The sequence below is a fragment of the Ascidiella aspersa genome, chromosome 4 (assembly GCF_963924565.1).
Source record: "Ascidiella aspersa chromosome 4, kaAscAspe10.2, whole genome shotgun sequence".
In the NCBI taxonomy this organism is placed as follows: Eukaryota; Metazoa; Chordata; class Ascidiacea; order Phlebobranchia; family Ascidiidae; genus Ascidiella; species Ascidiella aspersa.
The window spans coordinates 33063802-33089658 of record NC_139450.1 but is presented as its reverse complement, the minus strand read 5'-3'; the positions used below and the strand labels follow the sequence as shown (position 1 = coordinate 33089658).

The 25857-nt window shown below is 36.9% G+C and overlaps 1 protein-coding gene and 1 long non-coding RNA gene across 2 annotated transcripts in view; both read left to right on the top strand.

Annotated features, from left to right (window-relative positions):
- The first annotated feature begins 3292 nt into the window (after nucleotides 1-3292).
- LOC146157589 (uncharacterized) lies at nucleotides 3293-4616 on the top strand. Its single transcript, XR_014494825.1, has 3 exons — nucleotides 3293-3499; nucleotides 3816-3989; nucleotides 4435-4616. It is a non-coding gene; the product is annotated as an uncharacterized LOC146157589 (long non-coding RNA).
- A 311-nt stretch (nucleotides 4617-4927) lies between these two features.
- Nucleotides 4928-25857, top strand: part of LOC146157587 (uncharacterized) — a 34567-nt gene continuing 13637 nt past the window's right edge. Inside the window, exons 1-3 of the mRNA XM_083388265.1 lie at nucleotides 4928-4937; nucleotides 5228-5338; nucleotides 9345-25838. Of these exons, the coding sequence (XP_083244391.1) occupies nucleotides 4928-4937; nucleotides 5228-5338; nucleotides 9345-25838 (16615 nt within the window). The remainder of the gene's footprint in view (nucleotides 4938-5227; nucleotides 5339-9344; nucleotides 25839-25857) is intronic.

Sequence of the window (25857 nt, the reverse complement as noted above, 5' to 3'; positions counted from 1 at the left end):
TTATTGTTCAAACGTTTCAGGGTAACAACGATATTCTTGAAAATGTAACTTCTGGTGCATCCTTTTACACGGTAATCTCAATTTAGGCTACACAATGAATTTTCATGTATACTTGTTTTTAAAATTGTACTGTTAATATTTTTTGGGGAAGAGGACAGGATAAAAACTAAAAATAAAAAGCGGATAATTTATTTAGTTTGTGATTTTTCTGCAGGTTGAATTGTAGAAAACATACCCATGTTGTTACAGGTTACTGGACTCGTGAGCAACACTGTGTATTCTGTGCAAATAAATTTTGATGATGCTAATGAAACGACTATTACTCAATATGCAAGAACAGGTGTGTTGTAGTTAGTTGTATTTCCTTACACTGATGATAAAAAATAACATTCATACATAGTTGTGGCTGTATACTGCCATTTCTATTCATCATTTTAATGATTAGCTCCATCTGGACCAAGAGTGTTGAGTGCAATAACCACAGAAACTTCCATCACTTTATTCCTGGAACAAACACCAGGCGCAACCGAGTGGCAAGTTAAATACACAAACACTTTGACCAATGTTGAAGACACAGCCACCATTCCAGACAATACATTTAACACTGCATATGTAGCTATGTAAGTTGGTGATTTCAACTTTTGAAATGTTTTAATATCATTTAAATTACACCCATCCTAATAATTATGAACATTTTTAGAATTGCAAACCTTGACCCAAGTACAACTTTCACATTCCAAGCAAAAGTTGCTAAATCTGCGCAAGGAAATGGGACTGCCACTTACTCTTCAACTCAAAGTCCCTATGGAGCTGCCTTTACTGCCAAGACAGGTTTGCAATTTTTTACTATATTTTTTTTATTCCTATTTGTTTAAATAATACATGATCTGGTATAACAGCAGAATAAAAAATCTATTAATTCAAGTCAGACACTATTATAGATGTTAAAATGTATTTGTATATTTTACCGGCAAAGGTATCGGCAGTATATTTGAACAAACAATAAAAAGAAATCAATAAAACAAACAAAAAAAACATGCAATTATTAAGAGAAGATTGAAGTACTGCTTTTAACTAAGCCATAGGCGCCGAACTTTCAAAATCCCAGGGCGTTTTTTGAACCAGTCCTTAAAAAGGGGGTTCCCGAAATTTCAACATAGGCAATTCCCCTATTTTCCGTCTAACATTAACGAAGAATGACGTCATAAATATATAACCAGACACAGCAAATTAACGTCCAGCAAAGTAAACCTTTAAGACGCAAAGCGAATTGTGCTTTGAAACCGCTTATTGTGCAATCGTTAACTTCAGGCGAAAAACTAAACCAAGAATCATGTTGTTTCGACTATCAGCAGCGCGCAGTTTCCCAAGTTTTATGTACGGGACCAGCCACCACGCTAAATTACAAGCACGTCTTTCGCCACCTGTAAAACGAAGATCGTTTTTCCCGGTGTTATTATGCCACGATTTGCGCAACATTTCCCGGATATTAAAATAATTTTGCGGTAACTATCATAACATAAAAAAGGTGACTTTAAACAGTCACAGTTAGACCACCTTATCAACAGAATGTGCGTTAAAAAAATTCTGTTGTACACCAAGCGGGAAAAATCGATGTTATTAGAGAGAAAAAGGGAAGAACGCTTGACTTAGGGTTGTCAATGGTCGAATACATTTTTGCTGATCAACGAACATGGACGAATAACGAAAGGCGAAAGAGAAAAAACATCCTGTGTTTACGGTCGACCACACAAGACACGAAAACGGCGTTTTGCGTTTGATTTTGGTTTCGCATTAGATTGAGGCGTGTGAGCCAATTGCATCGAAAACATTTCCGCTTTAGACAGTGAGTTAAACCCTGACAAAAACGCCACCGCTCATAACAAACAAAACGTAGCAGGTCTCGCAAACGGATTTTTCAACTTCGTATATTATGTTTGAAACAAGCGTTATGTCTCCTGTAATTTCGTCAGAATTAATTGTACTTTAAGCTAATGCGTGCTTTGTCCTGCATTAAAATTATGAAGGACGAAGGTTAGTGCCAATCTACTTTGAGCAGTGTTCGTAACTTATTATCAGGCATACGTGCAGATGGAGCGAGCAAAGCGAGGGGGGTATTTTGGGCTATACCGATATTAAAAATGAAAGAGACTTGTGCGAGAGGAGTCGGCGTTATTGAACAAATTTTTATGTGTTTGGCGTCTAAAAGCTTTTGTTCAGAATATTACGTTTATTTATCGATTTGAGTGACCAAACGTCTCAGCATATTAAACAGTAGGAATTGTTACGGTAGACGAAGCACTGAGTTATACGGCGTTGAAAAGTTAGGAAATAGGTTAACACTTTATTTTAGCCTCGGTAATTGGCTTGACGCATCTTTATCACAGAAAGTTTTTCACTAAACACAAATTTATCAGCTTAAGCATGCTCTAGTTTACCGTGACCTGGTATTTGTTTTGTTTTTCAGCGCCGCTTCGGTTTATTAATAGGTGCGAACGAACACTTTCGCAGAAGGTACTTCTCCCCATGTAGCTCAGGAAAGTCGCGCATACTGTTAGTGAACCACGATTGTGCTACTTGTGGTGCTCATTGCACTAGCTGAAAAATAGTGTTCACAGTAGTGAAGTTGCACACTAATTGCACGGCGAATTCCAGGGCGTTTTGACGCCCTGCAAGAAATCCAGGGCGTCAAAAAACGCTCTGCACACCCACGTTCGGCGCCTATGAACTAAGCGATATAGTATTCATGGGTAGTCATAAAGTGAATGGTTTAAAGTAAGCTAGTGTTTCTGAACAACTGACTGACTTTGAGAGACAGCATATGTTTTTTCCCTTAAGTTTATGCCTATAAAAGCAACAGTTACAAACCATAATGTTCCTTGCTTTATGTAGTTGACTAAAATCACTCAATATATATCAACGTTTTTTATCAGATTCAACATCGGTATTTGCGAGGGTGGAATTAAAAACCCGATGTTGTGATTCCAGCAGCTTTAACATCGCCACCAATTCAACATTGGCGAATGAGATTGGTTCTGAACTTCTTTGTGCTTATAGCTCGGCTTCAAGCAATGTTACTGCTTTGAGTGTTGTCAAACTCGAATGCATTAGCAGCATTATTGTGAGTCATGCTGAGATTTTTCTCTCAGACACTTCTAGCACTCCAACCACAACCAGCTTAATGCTAGCAAATACAACCCTCTACAATGGAAGTATTAGATCCGGAGGTTCGTTTTTTATATTCTCAAATAGCCGTGTTAGTTATTAATACTGACATTATTTGTAGCATCAAGTGAGATTGTAACTTTTAATGTTGTGAGAGCACAAATTAATGTTGTCCAAGTGTCGGCAAGTGAAAGTGCAACAGCTGACAATAGTTGCGCTCCGTCAACTGAACGACAGTTTGTTGTTTACAACAAAAATGGACAAGTCACAAGTTTTACAATTTCAACTGCAACAGTAACAGAAGTATCAAATATAACATTTCAAGTAAATGAAGGTAAACTTAATATAAATAGGAGTTTGCCTATTTTTATTTTTTTGGGTTAGCCATTGAACAACCGTGCAAAATTAACAATTGTGATTTATATTCCAGGGGGTCAAGATATATGCAGCATGTGTACTAATTTTTTATTTTTTTATGAAAAAATAATGTACTGCTGTTTTACCATGACTTACTTGATATTTTAGGCTAAAGGAAATAATTTTAGTGCAAGTTGTCGACTATCTTAAAGTAAATTTACAAGATTAAGCTAACCTAATTGTCTTTGGTTATATTTTTTAAAAGTTAAAAAATATTTTTTATGTTTCTGTAGCTGCTGCTGAAACTTATAACAATGGAATCCTCTCTGTGAAGCCAAACACAATTTATGCTTTGAAGCAAAATTATCTGGTTCGAGTTTGCATTGGTGGACTCGCATATTATGACCGAGTTTTTACTTCTAATAGTTCTCTTGAACCTGACAACATCGTCATTCTATATACTTCCGGTAAGCAGGAGTTTTAAATTTTTCTAATAACTAATGATTAGGACAGGAGTTGTGACCTTATACTTTGTAAGTAATAGGTTCATACGTTCGTCAAAATTTTAAAAACATACCAATTGCTGTTCTATTAAATCAAATCATTTTTTTAAGTCATTTTGGGTATTGTATTGAAATAATTTTAAGGCTAAATGTTATAAGATGCAAAATGACTTGATACATAGCCAAGAGGTGAAATACATGAATTATTAATTCAGTAAAATTATTTCTAAATTCAAGAAAAAAATGTTCTTTTAGGAAAATTATTATTACTAGAAGACATAATACATGTAGTCTTGGAATATTATTTCTGTAGATAGATTTCTATACAGTTCTTTAAATTTATTTTTGGTGTACAATCAAATATTTTTCAAATCTTTCCGGTAACATACACTTATTTTGTTAAACGCAGCTGTTTCAGTTTCATCGACTGCGTTCAAGGTAATTGGTGGAGCTGATAAAATAGCCTTTATTCGCTTTCAATCCAATATTGTTGCAAGAGCTTCCCAATTCACATTTACATACACAAATGTTGATGGTGTAATATCTACCGAAACGCTTAATGAGGGGTTCATGGATTCTTCAAATATCTTTCGAGTAGTAAGTCAATCACTTAACAGTAAATACACATTATCTTAGTATTACATTATTTCTTATATTCTGTGTGATAACGATTGTGAAATTTAGTGGGTCGATTTAGATAATTTTACAACAACTCTATTGCATTGGGTGTTTTATAGGCCGTAAGCATTTTATTCTAATGCTGAAACATAGTTGTCTAAAATTGTTTTTAACTTTAACCTTGTGTTTTACTTAACTTATCTAACTGCAGTTCCTATAGACCACAAAGGTTAAAGTTATCAATTCCGAATACCTAAATAATTGCAATATCCAGTTTATTGTCAATGGCCTTTGGTAAACATTAAATGTCGACTTTGTTTTATATAAAATAATAAGCTGTCCAACTAAAACACTTTAAAAAACAGAAAACTATTTTTTTGTAATGTTTTTACTTTTGGCTTTATTGAAATGATATTTTAAGTTGTAAAAAGACTGCCTAAAATTTTACAACCTAATCCTTCAAACAAAAAATTTAACATGTTGCATGGGTCTTTTTCACATTTTCTTTTTTAAGATTTTTATTAAACATAACAAAAAATAATAATTTTTAAAATTCTTGAAAACTTGAAATTTGCAGACAACAGCAGCAAACTTTCCTGATGGAAGCGACAGAAACATTAACGTTGTTGCATCTGCCAAAACTGCTCTCGGACAATTAATCAACTCCCCAACTACAACCTTTACTGGATATCTAAGTAACTAACTTACATAGTGGAAAACACATTTTAATATCACTAAAATTATATGGGCCGAAAGTTTATTTTCGGGACATATCTTGTTTTTGCTAGAATTATTTTATGTTTTTTTTTTGGGGGGGGGGGGGGGGGGGGTCCGTAAAATTGATTTTAGTCCGTAAAATATCCGTAAAATTGATTTTAGCTTTGTACTCATATCTAGCGGCAGCAATATTTACCAAAAATGATCTGGTTAAAGCGACACCGGTTCTACCGACTGTCTCGCGTCAATACGCGACAAAGGGGCACTGTTAAATCAGCGAAACAGATTCCGCCAAGGAAGTATATTCTGTTTGGGAACGCCAGACACAAGTGTCAATACTTACAGCCGACACCTACACATATATCCTGCCATCGGCTGATATATGCATTATGAAAACTGTCCATTATTTTTTTATAAGTCTTCAGATTGTATATTTTTATTTTTATCATTAATGCATTAGGCAAAGCATAAATCAATTATTTGAAACGTATAACGTCACTCTAAAAAACACGTACTACGGTATGTAGTGGCTACGGTATGTTATGAATTCTACACTAAAAGCTAACATTGTATAACGTTGCAGCCCTAGTATGATTTAGCTCGTTTTAATGGAATCGTTGCGCAATTCTATAAGATTTACAAAAGTCAACATTGTATCTCTTGTGGCCCTTTGTAACAAACTTGCCCATTTTGGTTTAAACGTTTAAAAAACGATTTTCAATTGAAAAATTATTTTTTCAAATTTAATGTCACAATAATATGTCAATTGCAGTCTTGGGATTTTAGGAAAATCATTTTTAAAACAAAAATACAATTTATCAGTGTCTTTCATCTATTATGTCACAGTTGGGCGCACAAACGTTTAACGTCTTTTTTGCAGCTGCAGTCTGGGGGAGTTTCTACTGCTCTGTAGTGAAATGATCTTTGGTTGGCTGCATTATATTGAAACTGATGCCTGACCGCCCTAAACATACACCGCGTAACGCAATATAATTTATGTTTATTGTCGCGTACAAACTACAGTGATGTGGTTCTAGTGACCTCCAATGCACCTCATGGGAACGAAAATACGTAATGGATAGCGAAACATAATAATCAAACCGAATTATAGGCTACGATTAATCAGAACCGGAACCTTTTACGCGCTTGCGATTACCCAACAACGTTTATTTATTGCTTCACTACCATAAAAATATAATTATTCGCAAGGATTAGGAAAAATTACAATTTTGAATTTTAACTGGAAAAATTAATTACACAAAAACTGTAAAACTTTTTGCTTGCAATGGTAGAATATAATGGGCAATTATAAAACGAAATCAGTGTTTTTTGTGGTTTTGGAAATTTCGTTTTCTGTTTTAAAAAAGCTAAACGAGTTTGCCGCCATCTATTAAGTGGAACTTACACTACATGTTTTATTAATGCACAGAGCAAAATATTTCACTTTTAGCCAAAACACACACTTCAAAGAAACATTACAATCTCCATTACCAGGATTATCATTTAAAACGCAAAGGCTGGCATAAGTTATGTTGAAAGTCGAATACTGGGCAAGATCCATTATAAGTGTGGTACAACTTTAATATTTGGACCAGCTGTTGCTATTTATGTAAATCAAACCGCTAGTAAACTATAAAAATGATACTACGAATCACTTGTTTGTTTTTCAGGCCTAAACAACCCAACAATCGGGTGCTTTTGTGGGAAATTAATACAAAAAGTTAATTTGAATTTAGATAAAAAAAGATGATGAAGAAGGTTGTAGATTTTTGTGATTTGGGCCCAAGGGCTGGGGTAGCATTTTTTGAAGGGCGTTTGAAAAAAAAATTCAAGAATATTGTTTTGCTAATTAAATATTTACTCCCGGGTGGAGAATGTCAGATTTGTTTATCGTTTATCTTTGGTTTCGGGGGAATCAAAAATATTTTTTTAATGGATTGCAGGTTTTTGTTAATAAGGGGGAAATAAGTTTTATTTGGTTTGGGGGGAGGGGGTAAAATCGATAGGCATTTTTGTTTTGTAAAAATATTTGCATCTACGTCAGAAGTGAAGGCAGGAAATTTTATTTGTTTTTGCTTGCAGAAACAAGACAAGAGAAAGTACAACTTAATGTAAAGCGTAAAACGAATAAACCAAAGTATAATACGTAATACTACAAAAAATAACCTGGTAGAACTCTATTTATAATGACCCAATTATTGAATCACCCATGAAAGTAGGGCCCTTAAAAATAACCCATGACAAAATAAACAACAACCGCAACCCCGTCTAGTTCTTTTGTGGTTTTTTTCAGACCGTTTTTTGTTCAGAGTTTTACAGGAAAACTATAATTTGGAGAGACTTCAAATGTCCATACAAGATGAAGGCGTATATGTAGATGAGCCTTTAAAGGTTTAGAAGTCTATTTACCCAGGGGCCTTAAGCTGAGGGTATAAATTGCAAACAAAATATGACGTCATCGCAAAATTGGTTATAGCTCTGTACTCCCACCTAGCGGTAGCAATATTTCCCAAAAAGGATATGGTTAAAACGAAACCGGCAGACTGTCTCGCGATACGCGACAAAGGGGCACTGTTAAAGCAGCGAAACAGATTCCGCCAAGGGTGTACATTCTGCTTTGAAACGCCAGACACAAGTATGTCAATACTTACAGCCGAAACCTACACATATATCCTGCCATCGGCTGTTATCTGCAATTACGAAAACTGTCCATTATGTTTTTATAAGCCTATAGATTTGTGTATTTTTATTCATTAATGCATTAGGCAAACCACAATATAATCCATTCTTTGAAATGTATCATGTTACTCTCAAAACCCGTACTACGGTATGTAAGATGATGAAGAAGGTTGTAGATTTTTGTGGTTTTGGCCCAAGAGTTGGGGTAGCATTTTTGAAGGGCATTTGAAAAAAAAATTAAGAATATTGTTTTGTTAATGAAATATTTACTCCCGGGTGGAGAATGTTAGTTTTGTTTATCGTTTATCTTTGGTTTCGGGGGAATCAAAAATATTTTTTTAATGGATTGCAGGTTTTTTTTTAATAGGGGGGAAAAGTTTTATTTGGTTTGGGTGGAGGGGGTAAAATCGATAGGCATTTTTGTTTTGTAAAAATATTTGCATCTACGTCAGAAGTGAAGGCAGGAGATTTTCGGCCCATATTTGTTTTTGCTTGCAGAAACAAGACAAGAGAAAGTACAACTTAATGTAAAGCGTAAAACGAATAAACCAAAGTATAATACGTAATACTACAAAAACAACCTGGTAGAGAACTCTTATTAATAATGACCCAATTATTGAATAACCAATGAAATAAGGCCCTTAAAAATACCCCATGACCAAATATACAACAACCGCAACCCCATCTAGTTTCTGTTTATTTTCGCGTACGAAGTGCAGTGAAGTGGTTCTAGTGATTAAATGTTTGAATTTTAACTGGGCAAATTAATTAAATTACACAAATACTGCAAAACTTTTCGCTTACAATGGTAGAATATAATGGGCGATTATAAAACGAATTTGGTCTTTGAATATAATGCCACGTATCCCATATCTGTTTTTGCTTGCAATAACAAGTCAAAGAAAAGTTTTGGGATGTGTATATGACTATATGTCCATCAGTGAATCCCGGAAAAACACCCCCTGACAAAATACACAACAGCCACAACCCTGTCTACTTATGTATTTGAACATATTTTAATAATTCCTGTTAGTTTCTAAGATCACCATATGTACCAGGATTTATACAGCAATATTATTATATTTAATTTAGTAATACAAATACAATTGTTTTAAATAGATAACATTAAATGACAAATTACTTTATTTTTGCGGCAACACATGTGATTAATTAGGACAAGAGCAAATATTTGTGACTAAACACAATTACTAATTACTTTATTTGAGCATAATTATAACAGAACAAGCAACTCGTGTTCTACAAATATAAATAGAATAAACCTTCAATAAATGCAATTTTTTATAGACAGTGGGAGTTCATGTTCTTGCAACACCAATGCATTATGCAGCACCACCAATAGTACTACAGCATCATGTACATGCAATGAAGGTTACAGTGGCGATGGTGCAACATGCACTGACATAGATGAGTGTACAACCAGCAATCCATGCAGCGCAAATGCAAATTGCACCAACACAGATGGCAGTTACACCTGCTTATGCAATGCTGGCTACACAGGAACAGGAATTATTTGCACAGACTTGAATGAATGCAAATATGGAAGTCACAACTGTCCTGAAAACAGGTTTTGTAGCAACACAAATGGAGGTTTTAATTGTCTTTGTTCATGTAACTATTCTGGTGACACAACAAATTGCACACCAGTTGATGAATGCACTCTTGGTACAAACACATGTGGATCTAATGCAGATTGTATAGATTCAACATTAGGTTATTCATGTCAATGCAATTCTGGATATTCTTTTAATTCATCAATTTGTTTGACAACAACATGTTCAGATATAAATGAGTGTACTAATGCTTCAAATTTATGCCGTTCAAATGCAACTTGCACCAACACAGATGGCAGTTACACATGTGCCTGCAAGACTGGTTATTCTGGTGATGGTTACACTTGTTCAGATATTAATGAGTGTACTAATGCTTCAAATTCTTGTCATTCAAATGCAACTTGCTCCAACACAGATGGTAGTTACACTTGTGCCTGCAAGACCGGTTATTCTGGTGATGGTTTCAATTGTTCAGATATTAATGAGTGTACTAATGCTTCAAATTCTTGTCATTCAAATGCAACTTGCTCCAACACAGATGGTAGTTACACTTGTGCCTGCAAGACCGGTTATTCTGGTGATGGTTTCAATTGTTCAGATATTAATGAGTGCACTAATGCTTCAAATTCTTGTCATTCAAATGCAACTTGCACCAACACAGATGGTAGTTACACTTGTGCCTGCAAGACCGGTTATTCTGGTGATGGTTTCAATTGTTCAGATATTAATGAGTGTACTAATGCTTTAAATTTATGCCATTCAAATGCAACTTGCACCAACACAGACGGTAGTTACACTTGTGCCTGCAAGACCGGTTATTCTGGTGATGGTTTCAATTGTTCAGATATTAATGAGTGTACTAATGCTTCAAATTCTTGTCATTCAAATGCAACTTGCTCCAACACAGACGGTAGTTACACTTGTGCCTGCAAGACCGGTTATTCTGGTGATGGTTTTAATTGTTCAGATATTAATGAGTGTACTAATGCTTTAAATTTATGCCATTCAAATGCAACTTGCACCAACACAGATGGTAGTTACACTTGTGCCTGCAAGACCGGTTATTCTGGTGATGGTTTCAATTGTTCAGATATTAATGAGTGTACTAATGCTTCAAATTCTTGTCATTCAAATGCAACTTGCACCAACACAGATGGTAGTTACACTTGTGCCTGCAAGACCGGTTATTCTGGTGATGGTTTCAATTGTTCAGATATTAATGAGTGCACTAATGCTTCAAATTCTTGTCATTCAAATGCAACTTGCACCAACACAGATGGTAGTTACACTTGTGCCTGCAAGACCGGTTATTCTGGTGATGGTTTCAATTGTTCAGATATTAATGAGTGTACTAGTGCTTCAAATTCTTGTCATTCAAATGCAACTTGCTCCAACACAGATGGTAGTTACACTTGTGCCTGCAAGACCGGTTATTCTGGTGATGGTTTCAATTGTTCAGATATTAATGAGTGTACTAATGCTTCAAATTCTTGTCATTCAAATGCAACTTGCTCCAACACAGATGGTAGTTACACTTGTGCCTGCAAGACCGGTTATTCTGGTGATGGTTTCAATTGTTCAGATATTAATGAGTGCACTAATGCTTCAAATTCTTGTCATTCAAATGCAACTTGCACCAACACAGATGGTAGTTACACTTGTGCCTGCAAGACCGGTTATTCTGGTGATGGTTTCAATTGTTCAGATATTAATGAGTGTACTAATGCTTCAAATTCTTGTCATTCAAATGCAACTTGCTCCAACACAGATGGTAGTTACACTTGTGCCTGCAAGACCGGTTATTCTGGTGATGGTTTCAATTGTTCAGATATTAATGAGTGTACTAATGCTTCAAATTCTTGTCATTCAAATGCAACTTGCTCCAACACAGATGGTAGTTACACTTGTGCCTGCAAGACCGGTTATTCTGGTGATGGTTTCAATTGTTCAGATATTAATGAGTGTACTAATGCTTCAAATTCTTGTCATTCAAATGCAACTTGCTCCAACACAGATGGTAGTTACACTTGTGCCTGCAAGACCGGTTATTCTGGTGATGGTTTCAATTGTTCAGATATTAATGAGTGCACTAATGCTTCAAATTCTTGTCATTCAAATGCAACTTGCACCAACACAGATGGTAGTTACACTTGTGCCTGCAAGACCGGTTATTCTGGTGATGGTTTCAATTGTTCAGATATTAATGAGTGTACTAATGCTTCAAATTCTTGTCATTCAAATGCAACTTGCTCCAACACAGATGGTAGTTACACTTGTGCCTGCAAGACCGGTTATTCTGGTGATGGTTTCAATTGTTCAGATATTAATGAGTGCACTAATGCTTCAAATTCTTGTCATTCAAATGCAACTTGCACCAACACAGATGGTAGTTACACTTGTGCCTGCAAGACCGGTTATTCTGGTGATGGTTTCAATTGTTCAGATATTAATGAGTGTACTAATGCTTTAAATTTATGCCATTCAAATGCAACTTGCACCAACACAGACGGTAGTTACACTTGTGCCTGCAAGACCGGTTATTCTGGTGATGGTTTCAATTGTTCAGATATTAATGAGTGTACTAATGCTTCAAATTCTTGTCATTCAAATGCAACTTGCTCCAACACAGACGGTAGTTACACTTGTGCCTGCAAGACCGGTTATTCTGGTGATGGTTTCAATTGTTCAGATATTAATGAGTGTACTAATGCTTTAAATTTATGCCATTCAAATGCAACTTGCACCAACACAGATGGTAGTTACACTTGTGCCTGCAAGACCGGTTATTCTGGCGATGGTTTCAATTGTTCAGATATTAATGAGTGTACTAATGCTTCAAATTCTTGTCATTCAAATGCAACTTGCACCAACACAGATGGTAGTTACACTTGTGCCTGCAAGACCGGTTATTCTGGTGATGGTTTCAATTGTTCAGATATTAATGAGTGCACTAATGCTTCAAATTCTTGTCATTCAAATGCAACTTGCACCAACACAGATGGTAGTTACACTTGTGCCTGCAAGACCGGTTATTCTGGTGATGGTTTCAATTGTTCAGATATTAATGAGTGTACTAGTGCTTCAAATTCTTGTCATTCAAATGCAACTTGCTCCAACACAGATGGTAGTTACACTTGTGCCTGCAAGACCGGTTATTCTGGTGATGGTTTCAATTGTTCAGATATTAATGAGTGTACTAATGCTTCAAATTCTTGTCATTCAAATGCAACTTGCTCCAACACAGATGGTAGTTACACTTGTGCCTGCAAGACCGGTTATTCTGGTGATGGTTTCAATTGTTCAGATATTAATGAGTGCACTAATGCTTCAAATTCTTGTCATTCAAATGCAACTTGCACCAACACAGATGGTAGTTACACTTGTGCCTGCAAGACCGGTTATTCTGGTGATGGTTTCAATTGTTCAGATATTAATGAGTGTACTAATGCTTCAAATTCTTGTCATTCAAATGCAACTTGCTCCAACACAGACGGTAGTTACACTTGTGCCTGCAAGACCGGTTATTCTGGTGATGGTTTCAATTGTTCAGATATTAATGAGTGTACTAATGCTTTAAATTTATGCCATTCAAATGCAACTTGCACCAACACAGATGGTAGTTACACTTGTGCCTGCAAGACCGGTTATTCTGGTGATGGTTTCAATTGTTCAGATATTAATGAGTGTACTAATGCTTCAAATTCTTGTCATTCAAATGCAACTTGCACCAACACAGATGGTAGTTACACTTGTGCCTGCAAGACCGGTTATTCTGGTGATGGTTTCAATTGTTCAGATATTAATGAGTGCACTAATGCTTCAAATTCTTGTCATTCAAATGCAACTTGCACCAACACAGATGGTAGTTACACTTGTGCCTGCAAGACCGGTTATTCTGGTGATGGTTTCAATTGTTCAGATATTAATGAGTGTACTAGTGCTTCAAATTCTTGTCATTCAAATGCAACTTGCTCCAACACAGATGGTAGTTACACTTGTGCCTGCAAGACCGGTTATTCTGGTGATGGTTTCAATTGTTCAGATATTAATGAGTGTACTAATGCTTCAAATTCTTGTCATTCAAATGCAACTTGCTCCAACACAGATGGTAGTTACACTTGTGCCTGCAAGACCGGTTATTCTGGTGATGGTTTCAATTGTTCAGATATTAATGAGTGCACTAATGCTTCAAATTCTTGTCATTCAAATGCAACTTGCACCAACACAGATGGTAGTTACACTTGTGCCTGCAAGACCGGTTATTCTGGTGATGGTTTCAATTGTTCAGATATTAATGAGTGTACTAATGCTTCAAATTCTTGTCATTCAAATGCAACTTGCTCCAACACAGATGGTAGTTACACTTGTGCCTGCAAGACCGGTTATTCTGGTGATGGTTTCAATTGTTCAGATATTAATGAGTGTACTAATGCTTCAAATTCTTGTCATTCAAATGCAACTTGCTCCAACACAGATGGTAGTTACACTTGTGCCTGCAAGACCGGTTATTCTGGTGATGGTTTCAATTGTTCAGATATTAATGAGTGTACTAATGCTTCAAATTCTTGTCATTCAAATGCAACTTGCTCCAACACAGATGGTAGTTACACTTGTGCCTGCAAGACCGGTTATTCTGGTGATGGTTTCAATTGTTCAGATATTAATGAGTGCACTAATGCTTCAAATTCTTGTCATTCAAATGCAACTTGCACCAACACAGATGGTAGTTACACTTGTGCCTGCAAGACCGGTTATTCTGGTGATGGTTTCAATTGTTCAGATATTAATGAGTGTACTAATGCTTCAAATTCTTGTCATTCAAATGCAACTTGCTCCAACACAGATGGTAGTTACACTTGTGCCTGCAAGACCGGTTATTCTGGTGATGGTTTCAATTGTTCAGATATTAATGAGTGCACTAATGCTTCATATTCTTGTCATTCAAATGCAACTTGCACCAACACAGATGGTAGTTACACTTGTGCCTGCAAGACCGGTTATTCTGGTGATGGTTTCAATTGTTCAGATATTAATGAGTGTACTAATGCTTTAAATTTATGCCATTCAAATGCAACTTGCACCAACACAGACGGTAGTTACACTTGTGCCTGCAAGACCGGTTATTCTGGTGATGGTTTCAATTGTTCAGATATTAATGAGTGTACTAATGCTTCAAATTCTTGTCATTCAAATGCAACTTGCTCCAACACAGACGGTAGTTACACTTGTGCCTGCAAGACCGGTTATTCTGGTGATGGTTTCAATTGTTCAGATATTAATGAGTGTACTAATGCTTTAAATTTATGCCATTCAAATGCAACTTGCACCAACACAGATGGTAGTTACACTTGTGCCTGCAAGACCGGTTATTCTGGTGATGGTTTCAATTGTTCAGATATTAATGAGTGTACTAATGCTTCAAATTCTTGTCATTCAAATGCAACTTGCACCAACACAGATGGTAGTTACACTTGTGCCTGCAAGACCGGTTATTCTGGTGATGGTTTCAATTGTTCAGATATTAATGAGTGCACTAATGCTTCAAATTCTTGTCATTCAAATGCAACTTGCACCAACACAGATGGTAGTTACACTTGTGCCTGCAAGACCGGTTATTCTGGTGATGGTTTCAATTGTTCAGATATTAATGAGTGTACTAGTGCTTCAAATTCTTGTCATTCAAATGCAACTTGCTCCAACACAGATGGTAGTTACACTTGTGCCTGCAAGACCGGTTATTCTGGTGATGGTTTCAATTGTTCAGATATTAATGAGTGTACTAATGCTTCAAATTCTTGTCATTCAAATGCAACTTGCTCCAACACAGATGGTAGTTACACTTGTGCCTGCAAGACCGGTTATTCTGGTGATGGTTTCAATTGTTCAGATATTAATGAGTGCACTAATGCTTCAAATTCTTGTCATTCAAATGCAACTTGCACCAACACAGATGGTAGTTACACTTGTGCCTGCAAGACCGGTTATTCTGGTGATGGTTTCAATTGTTCAGATATTAATGAGTGTACTAATGCTTCAAATTCTTGTCATTCAAATGCAACTTGCTCCAACACAGATGGTAGTTACACTTGTGCCTGCAAGACCGGTTATTCTGGTGATGGTTTCAATTGTTCAGATATTAATGAGTGTACTAATGCTTCAAATTCTTGTCATTCAAATGCAACTTGCTCCAACACAGATGGTAGTTACACTTGTGCCTGCAAGACCGGTTATTCTGGTGATGGTTTCAATTGTTCAGATATTAATGAGTGTACTAATGCTTCAAATTCTTGTCATTCAAATGCAACTTGCTCCAACACAGATGGTAGTTACACTTGTGCCTGCAAGACCGGTTATTCTGGTGATGGTTTCAATTGTTCAGATATTAATGAGTGCACTAATGCTTCAAATTCTTGTCATTCAAATGCAACTTGCACCAACACAGATGGTAGTTACACTTGTGCCTGCAAGACCGGTTATTCTGGTGATGGTTTCAATTGTTCAGATATTAATGAGTGTACTAATGCTTCAAATTCTTGTCATTCAAATGCAACTTGCTCCAACACAGATGGTAGTTACACTTGTGCCTGCAAGACCGGTTATTCTGGTGATGGTTTCAATTGTTCAGATATTAATGAGTGCACTAATGCTTCAAATTCTTGTCATTCAAATGCAACTTGCACCAACACAGATGGTAGTTACACTTGTGCCTGCAAGACCGGTTATTCTGGTGATGGTTTCAATTGTTCAGATATTAATGAGTGTACTAATGCTTCAAATTCTTGTCATTCAAATGCAACTTGCTCCAACACAGATGGTAGTTACACTTGTGCCTGCAAGACCGGTTATTCTGGTGATGGTTTCAATTGTTCAGATATTAATGAGTGTACTAATGCTTTAAATTTATGCCATTCAAATGCAACTTGCACCAACACAGATGGTAGTTACACTTGTGCCTGCAAGACCGGTTATTCTGGTGATGGTTTCAATTGTTCAGATATTAATGAGTGTACTAATGCTTCAAATTCTTGTCATTCAAATGCAACTTGCACCAACACAGATGGTAGTTACACTTGTGCCTGCAAGACCGGTTATTCTGGTGATGGTTTCAATTGTTCAGATATTAATGAGTGCACTAATGCTTCAAATTCTTGTCATTCAAATGCAACTTGCACCAACACAGATGGTAGTTACACTTGTGCCTGCAAGACCGGTTATTCTGGTGATGGTTTCAATTGTTCAGATATTAATGAGTGTACTAATGCTTTAAATTTATGCCATTCAAATGCAACTTGCACCAACACAGACGGTAGTTACACTTGTGCCTGCAAGACCGGTTATTCTGGTGATGGTTTCAATTGTTCAGATATTAATGAGTGTACTAATGCTTCAAATTCTTGTCATTCAAATGCAACTTGCTCCAACACAGATGGTAGTTACACTTGTGCCTGCAAGACTGGTTATTCTGGTGATGGTTACACTTGTTCAGATATAAATGAGTGTACTAATGCTTCAAATTCTTGTCATTCAAATGCAACTTGCACCAACACAGATGGTAGTTACACTTGTGCCTGCAAGACTGGTTATTCTGGTGATGGTTACACTTGTTCAGATATAAATGAGTGTACTAATGCTTCAAATTCTTGTCATTCAAATGCAACTTGCACCAACACAGATGGTAGTTACACTTGTGCCTGCAAGACTGGTTATACTGGTGATGGTTTCAGTTGTTCAGCTATTAATGAGTGTACTAACTCATCAAATTTATGCCATTCAAATGCAACTTGCACCAACACAGATGGCAGTTACACCTGTGCCTGCAAGACTGGTTATTCTGGTGATGGTTACACTTGTTCAGATATAAATGAGTGTACTAATGCTTCAAATTTATGCCATTCAAATGCAACTTGCTCCAACACAGATGGTAGTTACACTTGTGCCTGCAAGACCGGTTATTCTGGTGATGGTTTCAACTGTTCAGATATTAATGAGTGTACTAATGCTTCAAATTCTTGTCATTCAAATGCAACTTGCTCCAACACAGATGGTAGTTACACTTGTGCCTGCAAGACCGGTTATTCTGGTGATGGTTTCAATTGTTCAGATATTAATGAGTGTACTAATGCTTTAAATTTATGCCATTCAAATGCAACTTGCACCAACACAGATGGTAGTTACACTTGTGCCTGCAAGACCGGTTATTCTGGTGATGGTTTCAATTGTTCAGATATTAATGAGTGTACTAATGCTTCAAATTCTTGTCATTCAAATGCAACTTGCACCAACACAGATGGTAGTTACACTTGTGCCTGCAAGACCGGTTATTCTGGTGATGGTTTCAATTGTTCAGATATTAATGAGTGCACTAATGCTTCAAATTCTTGTCATTCAAATGCAACTTGCACCAACACAGATGGTAGTTACACTTGTGCCTGCAAGACTGGTTATTCTGGTGATGGTTACACTTGTTCAGATATAAATGAGTGTACTAATGCTTCAAATTTATGCCATTCAAATGCAACTTGCACCAACACAGACGGTAGTTACACTTGTGCCTGCAAGACCGGTTATTCTGGTGATGGTTTCAATTGTTCAGATATTAATGAGTGTACTAATGCTTCAAATTCTTGTCATTCAAATGCAACTTGCTCCAACACAGATGGTAGTTACACTTGTGCCTGCAAGACCGGTTATTCTGGTGATGGTTTCAATTGTTCAGATATTAATGAGTGTACTAATGCTTCAAATTCTTGTCATTCAAATGCAACTTGCACCAACACAGATGGTAGTTACACTTGTGCCTGCAAGACCGGTTATTCTGGTGATGGTTTCAATTGTTCAGATATTAATGAGTGTACTAATGCTTCAAATTCTTGTCATTCAAATGCAACTTGCTCCAACACAGATGGTAGTTACACTTGTGCCTGCAAGACTGGTTATTCTGGTGATGGTTACACTTGTTCAGATATAAATGAGTGTACTAATGCTTCAAATTCTTGTCATTCAAATGCAACTTGCACCAACACAGATGGTAGTTACACTTGTACCTGCAAGACTGGTTATTCTGGTGATGGTGACACTTGTTCAGATATAAATGAGTGTACTAATGCTTCAAATTTATGCCATTCAAATGCAACTTGCACCAACACAGATGGTAGTTACACTTGTGCCTGCAAGACTGGTTATACTGGTGATGGTTTCAGTTGTTCAGATATTAATGAGTGTACTAATGCTTCAAATTTATGCCATTCAAATGCAACTTGCACCAACACAGATGGTAGTTACACTTGTGCCTGCAAGACTGGTTATTCTGGTGATGGTTACACTTGTTCAGATATAAATGAGTGTACTAATGCTTCAAATTCTTGTCATTCAAATGCAACTTGCACCAACACAGATGGTAGTTACACTTGTACCTGCAAGACTGGTTATTCTGGTGATGGTGACACTTGTTCAGATATAAATGAGTGTACTAATGCTTCAAATTTATGCCATTCAAATGCAACTTGCACCAACACAGATGGTAGTTACACTTGTGCCTGCAAGACTGGTTATACTGGTGATGGTTTCAGTTGTTCAGATATTAATGAGTGTACTAATGCTTCAAATTTATGCCATTCAAATGCAACTTGCACCAACACAGATGCTAGTTACACTTGTGCCTGCAAGACTGGTTATACTGGTGATGGTTTCAGTTGTTCAGATATTAATGAGTGTACCAATTCATCAAATTGTTGTCATTCAAATGCAACTTGCACCAACACAGATGGTAGTTACACTTGTGCCTGCAAGACTGGTTATACTGGTGATGGTTTCAGTTGTTCAGATATAAATGAGTGTACTAAAGCTTCAAATTCTTGTCATTTAAATGCAACTTGCACCAACACAGATGGTAGTTACACTTGTGCCTGCAAGACCGGTTATTCTGGTGATGGTTTCAGTTGTTCAGATATTAATGAGTGTACCAATTCATCAAATTTATGCCATTCAAATGCAACTTGCACCAACACAGATGGTAGTTACACTTGTGCCTGCAAGACTGGTTATTCTGGTGATAGTTACACTTGTTCAGATATAAATGAGTGTACTAATGCTTCAAATTTATGCCATTCAAATGCAACTTGCACCAACACAGATGGTAGTTACACTTGTGCCTGCAAAACTGGTTATTCGGGTGATGGTTACACTTGTTTAGATATTAATGAGTGTACTAGTGCTTCAAATTCTTGTCATTCAAATGCAACTTGCACTAACACAGATAGTAGTTACACTTGTGCCTGCAAGACTGGTTATTCGGGTGATGGTTACACTTGTTCAGATATAAATGAGTGTACTAATGCTTCAAATTCTTGTCATTCAAATGCAACTTGCACCAACACAGATGGTAGTTACACTTGTGCCTGCAAGACTGGTTATTCTGGTGATGGTTACACTTGTTCAGATATAAATGAGTGTACTAATGCTTCAAATTCTTGTCATTCAAATGCAACTTGCACTAACACAGATAGTAGTTACACTTGTGCCTGCAAGACTGGTTATTCGGGTGATGGTTACACTTGTTCAGATATAAATGAGTGTACTAATGCTTCAAATTCTTGTCATTCAAATGCAACTTGCACCAACACAGATGGTAGTTACACTTGTGCCTGCAAGACCGGTTATTCTGGTGATGGTTTCAATTGTTCAGATATAAATGAGTGTACTAATGCTTCAAATTCTTGTCATTCAAATGCAACTTGCTCCAACACAGATGGTAGTTACACTTGTGCCTGCAAGACTGGTTATTCTGGTGATGGTTTCGGTTGTTCAGATATTAATGAGTGTACCAATTCATCAAATTTATGCCATTCAAATGCAACTTGCACCAACACAGATGGTAGTTACACTTGTGCCTGCAAGACTGGTTATTCTGGTGATGGTTTCAATTGTTCAGATATCAATGAGTGTACCAATTCATCAAATTTATGCCATTCAAATGCAACTTGCTCCAACACAGATGGTAGTTACACTTGTGCCTGCAAGACTGGTTATACTGGTGATGGTTTCAATTGTTCAGATATTAATGAGTGTATTAATACTTCAAATTTATGTCATTCAAATGCAACTTGCACCAACACAGATGGTAGTTACACTTGTGCCTGCAGGACCGGTTATTCTGGTGATGGTTTAAATTGTTCAGATATTAATGAGTGTACCAATTCATCAAATTTATGCCATTCAAATGCAACTTGCACCAACACAGATGGTAGTTACACTTGTGCCTGCAAGACCGGTTATTCTGGTGATGGTTTCAATTGTTCAGATATTAATGAGTGTATTAATACTTCAAATTTATGCCATTCAAATGCAACTTGCACCAACACAGATGGTAGTTACACTTGTGCCTGCAAGACTGGTTATTCTGGTGATGGTTACACTTGTTCAGATATAAATGAGTGTACTAATGCTTCAAATTTATGCCATTCAAATGCAACTTGCACCAACACAGATGGCAGTTACACTTGTGCCTGCAAGACCGGTTATTCTGGTGATGGTTACACTTGTATAGATATAAATGAGTGTACTAATGCTTCAAATTCTTGTCATTCAAATGCAACTTGCACCAACACAGATGGTAGTTACACTTGTGCCTGCAAGACTGGTTATTCTGGTGATGGTTTCGGTTGTTCAGATATTAATGAGTGTACTAATGCTTCAAATTCTTGTCATTCAAATGCAACTTGCACCAACACAGATAGTAGTTACACTTGTGCCTGCAAGACTGGTTATTCTGGTGATGGTTTCGGTTGTTCAGATATAAATGAGTGTACTAATGCTTCAAATTCTTGTCATTCAAATGCAACTTGCACCAACACAGATGGTAGTTACACTTGTGCCTGCAAGACTGGTTATTCTGGTGATGGTTTCGGTTGTTCAGATATTAATGAGTGTACTAATGCTTCAAATTCTTGTCATTCAAATGCAACTTGCACCAACACAGATAGTAGTTACACTTGTGCCTGCAAGACTGGTTATTCTGGTGATGGTTACACTTGTTCAGATATTAATGAGTGTACTAATGCTTCAAATTCTTGTCATTCAAATGCAACTTGCTCCAACACAGATGGTAGTTACACTTGTGCCTGCAAGACTGGTTATTCTGGTGATGGTTACACTTGTTCAGATATTAATGAGTGTACTAATGCTTCAAATTCTTGTCATTCAAATGCAACTTGCTCCAACACAGATGGTAGTTACACTTGTGCCTGCAAGACTGGTTATTCTGGTGATGGTTACACTTGTTCAGATATTAATGAGTGTACTAATGCTTCAAATTCTTGTCATTCAAATGCAACTTGCTCCAACACAGATGGTAGTTACACTTGTGCCTGCAAGACTGGTTATTCTGGTGATGGTTACACTTGTTCAGATATTAATGAGTGTACTAATGCTTCAAATTCTTGTCATTCAAATGCAACTTGCACCAACACAGATAGTAGTTACACTTGTGCCTGCAAGACTGGTTATTCTGGTGATGGTTACACTTGTTCAGATATTAATGAGTGTACTAATGCTTCAAATTCTTGTCATTCAAATGCAACTTGCACCAACACAGATGGCAGTTACACTTGTGCTTGCAAGAGCGGTTATTCTGGTGATGGTTTCAATTGTTCAGATATTAATGAGTGTACTAATGCTTCAAATTTATGCCATTCAAATGCAACTTGCACCAACACAGATAGTAGTTACACTTGTGCCTGCAAGACTGGTTATTCTGGTGATGGTTTCAGTTGTTCAGATATTAATGAGTGTACCAATTCATCAAATTTATGCCATTCAAATGCAACTTGCACCAACACAGATGGTAGTTACACTTGTGCCTGCAAGACTGGTTATTCTGGTGATGGTTTCACTTGTTCAGATATTAATGAGTGTACCAATTCATCAAATTTGTGCCATTCAAATGCAACTTGCACCAACACAGATGGTAGTTACACTTGTGCCTGCAAGACCGGTTATTCTGGTGATGGTTTCAGTTGTTCAGATATTAATGAGTGTACCAATTCATCAAATTTGTGCCATTCAAATGCAACTTGCACCAAAACAGATGGTAGTTACACTTGTGCCTGCAAGACTGGTTATTCTGGTGATGGTTTCAGTTGTTCAGATATTAATGAGTGTACCAATTCATCAAATTTATGCCATTCAAATGCAACTTGCACTAACACAGATGGTAGTTACACTTGTGCCTGCAAGACTGGTTATTCGGGTGATGGTTACACTTGCTCAGATATAAATGAGTGTACTAATGCTTCAAATTATTGTCATTCCAATGCAACTTGCACCAACACAGACGGTAGTTACACTTGTGCCTGCAAGACTGGTTATTCTGGTGATGGTTACACTTGTTTAGATATTAATGAGTGTACTAATGCTTCAAATTCTTGTCATTCAAATGCAACTTGCACTAACACAGATGGTAGTTACACTTGTGCCTGCAAGACTGGTTGTTCGGGTGATGGTTACACTTGTTCAGATATAAATGAGTGTACTAATACTTCAAATTCTTGTCATTCAAATGCAACTTGCACCAACACAGATGGCAGTTACACTTGTGCCTGCAAGACAGGTTATTCTGGTGATGGTTACACTTGTTCAGATATAAATGAGTGTACTATTGCTTCAAATTCTTGTCATTCAAATGCAACTTGCACCAATACAGACGGTAGTTACACTTGTGCCTGCAAAACTGGTTATTCTGGTGATGGTTACACTTGTTTAGATATTAATGAGTGTACTAATGCTTCAAATTCTTGTCATTCAAATGCAACTTGCACTAACACAGGAGGTAGTTACAATTGTGCCTGCAAGACTGGGTATTCTGGTGATGGTTACACTTGTTTAGATATTAATGAGTGTACTAATGCTTCAAATTCTTGTCATTCCAATGCAACTTGCACCAACACAGACGGTAGTTACACTTGTGCCTGCAAGACTGGTTATTCTGGTGATGGTTACACTTGTTCAGATATAAATGAGTGTACTGATGCTTCAAATTCTTGTCATTCAAATGCAACTTGCACCAACACAGATGGTAGTTACATTTGTGCCTGCAAGACTGGTTATTCTGGTGATGGTTACACTTGTTCAGATATAAATGAGTGTACTAATGCTTCAAATTCTTGTCATTCAAATGCAACTTGCACCAACACAGACGGTAGTTACACTTGTGCCTGCAAGACTGGTTATTTTGGTGATGGTTACACTTGTTCAGATATAAATGAGTGTACTAATGCTTCAAATACTTGTCATTCAAATGCAACTTGCACCAACACAGACGGCAGTTACACTTGTGCCTGCAAGACTGGTTATTCTGGTGATGGTTACACTTGTTTAGATATCAATGAGTGTACTAATGCTTCAAATTCTTGTCATTCAAATGCAACTTGCACCAACACAGACGGTAGTTACACTTGTGCCTGCAAGACTGGTTATTCTGGTGATGGTTACACTTGTTTAGATATTAATGAGTGTACTAATGCTTCAAATTCTTGTCATTCAAATGCAACTTGCACTAACACAGATGGTAGTTACAATTGTGCCTGCAAGACTGGTTATTCTGGTGATGGTTACACTTGTTTAGATATTAATGAGTGTACTAATGCTTTAAATTCTTGTCATTCCAATGCAACTTGCACCAACACAGATGGTAGTTACACTTGTGCCTGCAAGACCGGTTATTCTGGTGATGGTTACACTTGTTCAGATATAAATGAGTGTACTAATGCTTCAAATTCTTGTCATTCTAATGCAACTTGCACCAACACAGACGGCAGTTACACTTGTGCCTGCAAGACTGGTTATTCTGGTGATGGTTACACTTGTTTAGATATTAATGAGTGTACTAATGCTTCAAATTCTTGTCATTCAAATGCAACTTGCACTAACACAGATGGTAGTTACAATTGTGCCTGCAAGACTGGTTATTCTGGTGATGGTTACACTTGTTCAGATATAAATGAGTGTACTAATGCTTCAAATTCTTGTCATTCAAATGCAACTTGCACTAACACAGATGGTAGTTACACTTGTGCCTGCAAGACTGGTTATTCTGGTGATGGTTACACTTGTTCAGATATAAATGAGTGTACTAATGCTTCAAATTCTTGTCATTCAAATGCAACTTGCACCAACACAGACGGCAGTTACACTTGTGCCTGCAAGACTGGTTATTCTGGTGATGGTTACACTTGTTTAGATATTAATGAGTGTACTAATGCTTCAAATTCTTGTCACTCAAATGCAACTTGCACTAACACAGATGGTAGTTACACTTGTGCCTGCAAGACTGGTTATTCGGGTGATGGTTACACTTGTTCAGATATAAATGAGTGTACTAATGCTTCAAATTCTTGTCATTCAAATGCAACTTGCACCAACACAGACGGTAGTTACACTTGTGCCTGCAAGACTGGTTATTCTGGTGATGGTTACACTTGTTTAGATATTAATGAGTGTACTAATGTTTCAAATTCTTGTCATTCAAATGCAACTTGCACCAACACAGATGGTAGTTACACTTGTGCCTGCAAGACTGGTTATTCGGGTGATGGTTACACTTGTTCAGATATAAATGAGTGTACTAATGCTTCAAATTCTTGTCATTCAAATGCAACTTGCACCAACACAGACGGTAGTTACACTTGTGCCTGCAAGACTGGTTATTCGGGTGATGGTTACACTTGTTCAGATATAAATGAGTGTACTAATGCTTCAAATTCTTGTCATTCAAATGCAACTTGCACCAACACAGATGGTAGTTACACTTGTGCCTGCAAGACTGGTTATTCTGGTGATGGTTACACTTGTTTAGATATTAATGAGTGTACTAATCCTTCAAATTCTTGTCATTCAAATGCAACTTGCACTAACACAGATGGTAGTTACACTTGTGCCTGCAAGACTGGTTATTCTGGTGATGGTCATACTTGTTTAGATATTAATGAGTGTACTAATGCTTCAAATTCTTGTCATTCAAATGCAACTTGTTCCAACACAAATGGTAGTTACACTTGTGCCTGCAAGACTGGTTATTCGGGTGATGGAATCATATGCAATGCAATTAATGATTGTTTCGATATTCTTTTAAATGACTGTCATCCTAATGCAAATTGTTCCAACAGTCCCACTCCCGGTGTTTATTTCTGTTCTTGCCAAAATGGTTTTGTTGGAAATGGAACATACTGCGTTGGTTAGTACTTTCAGTTGCA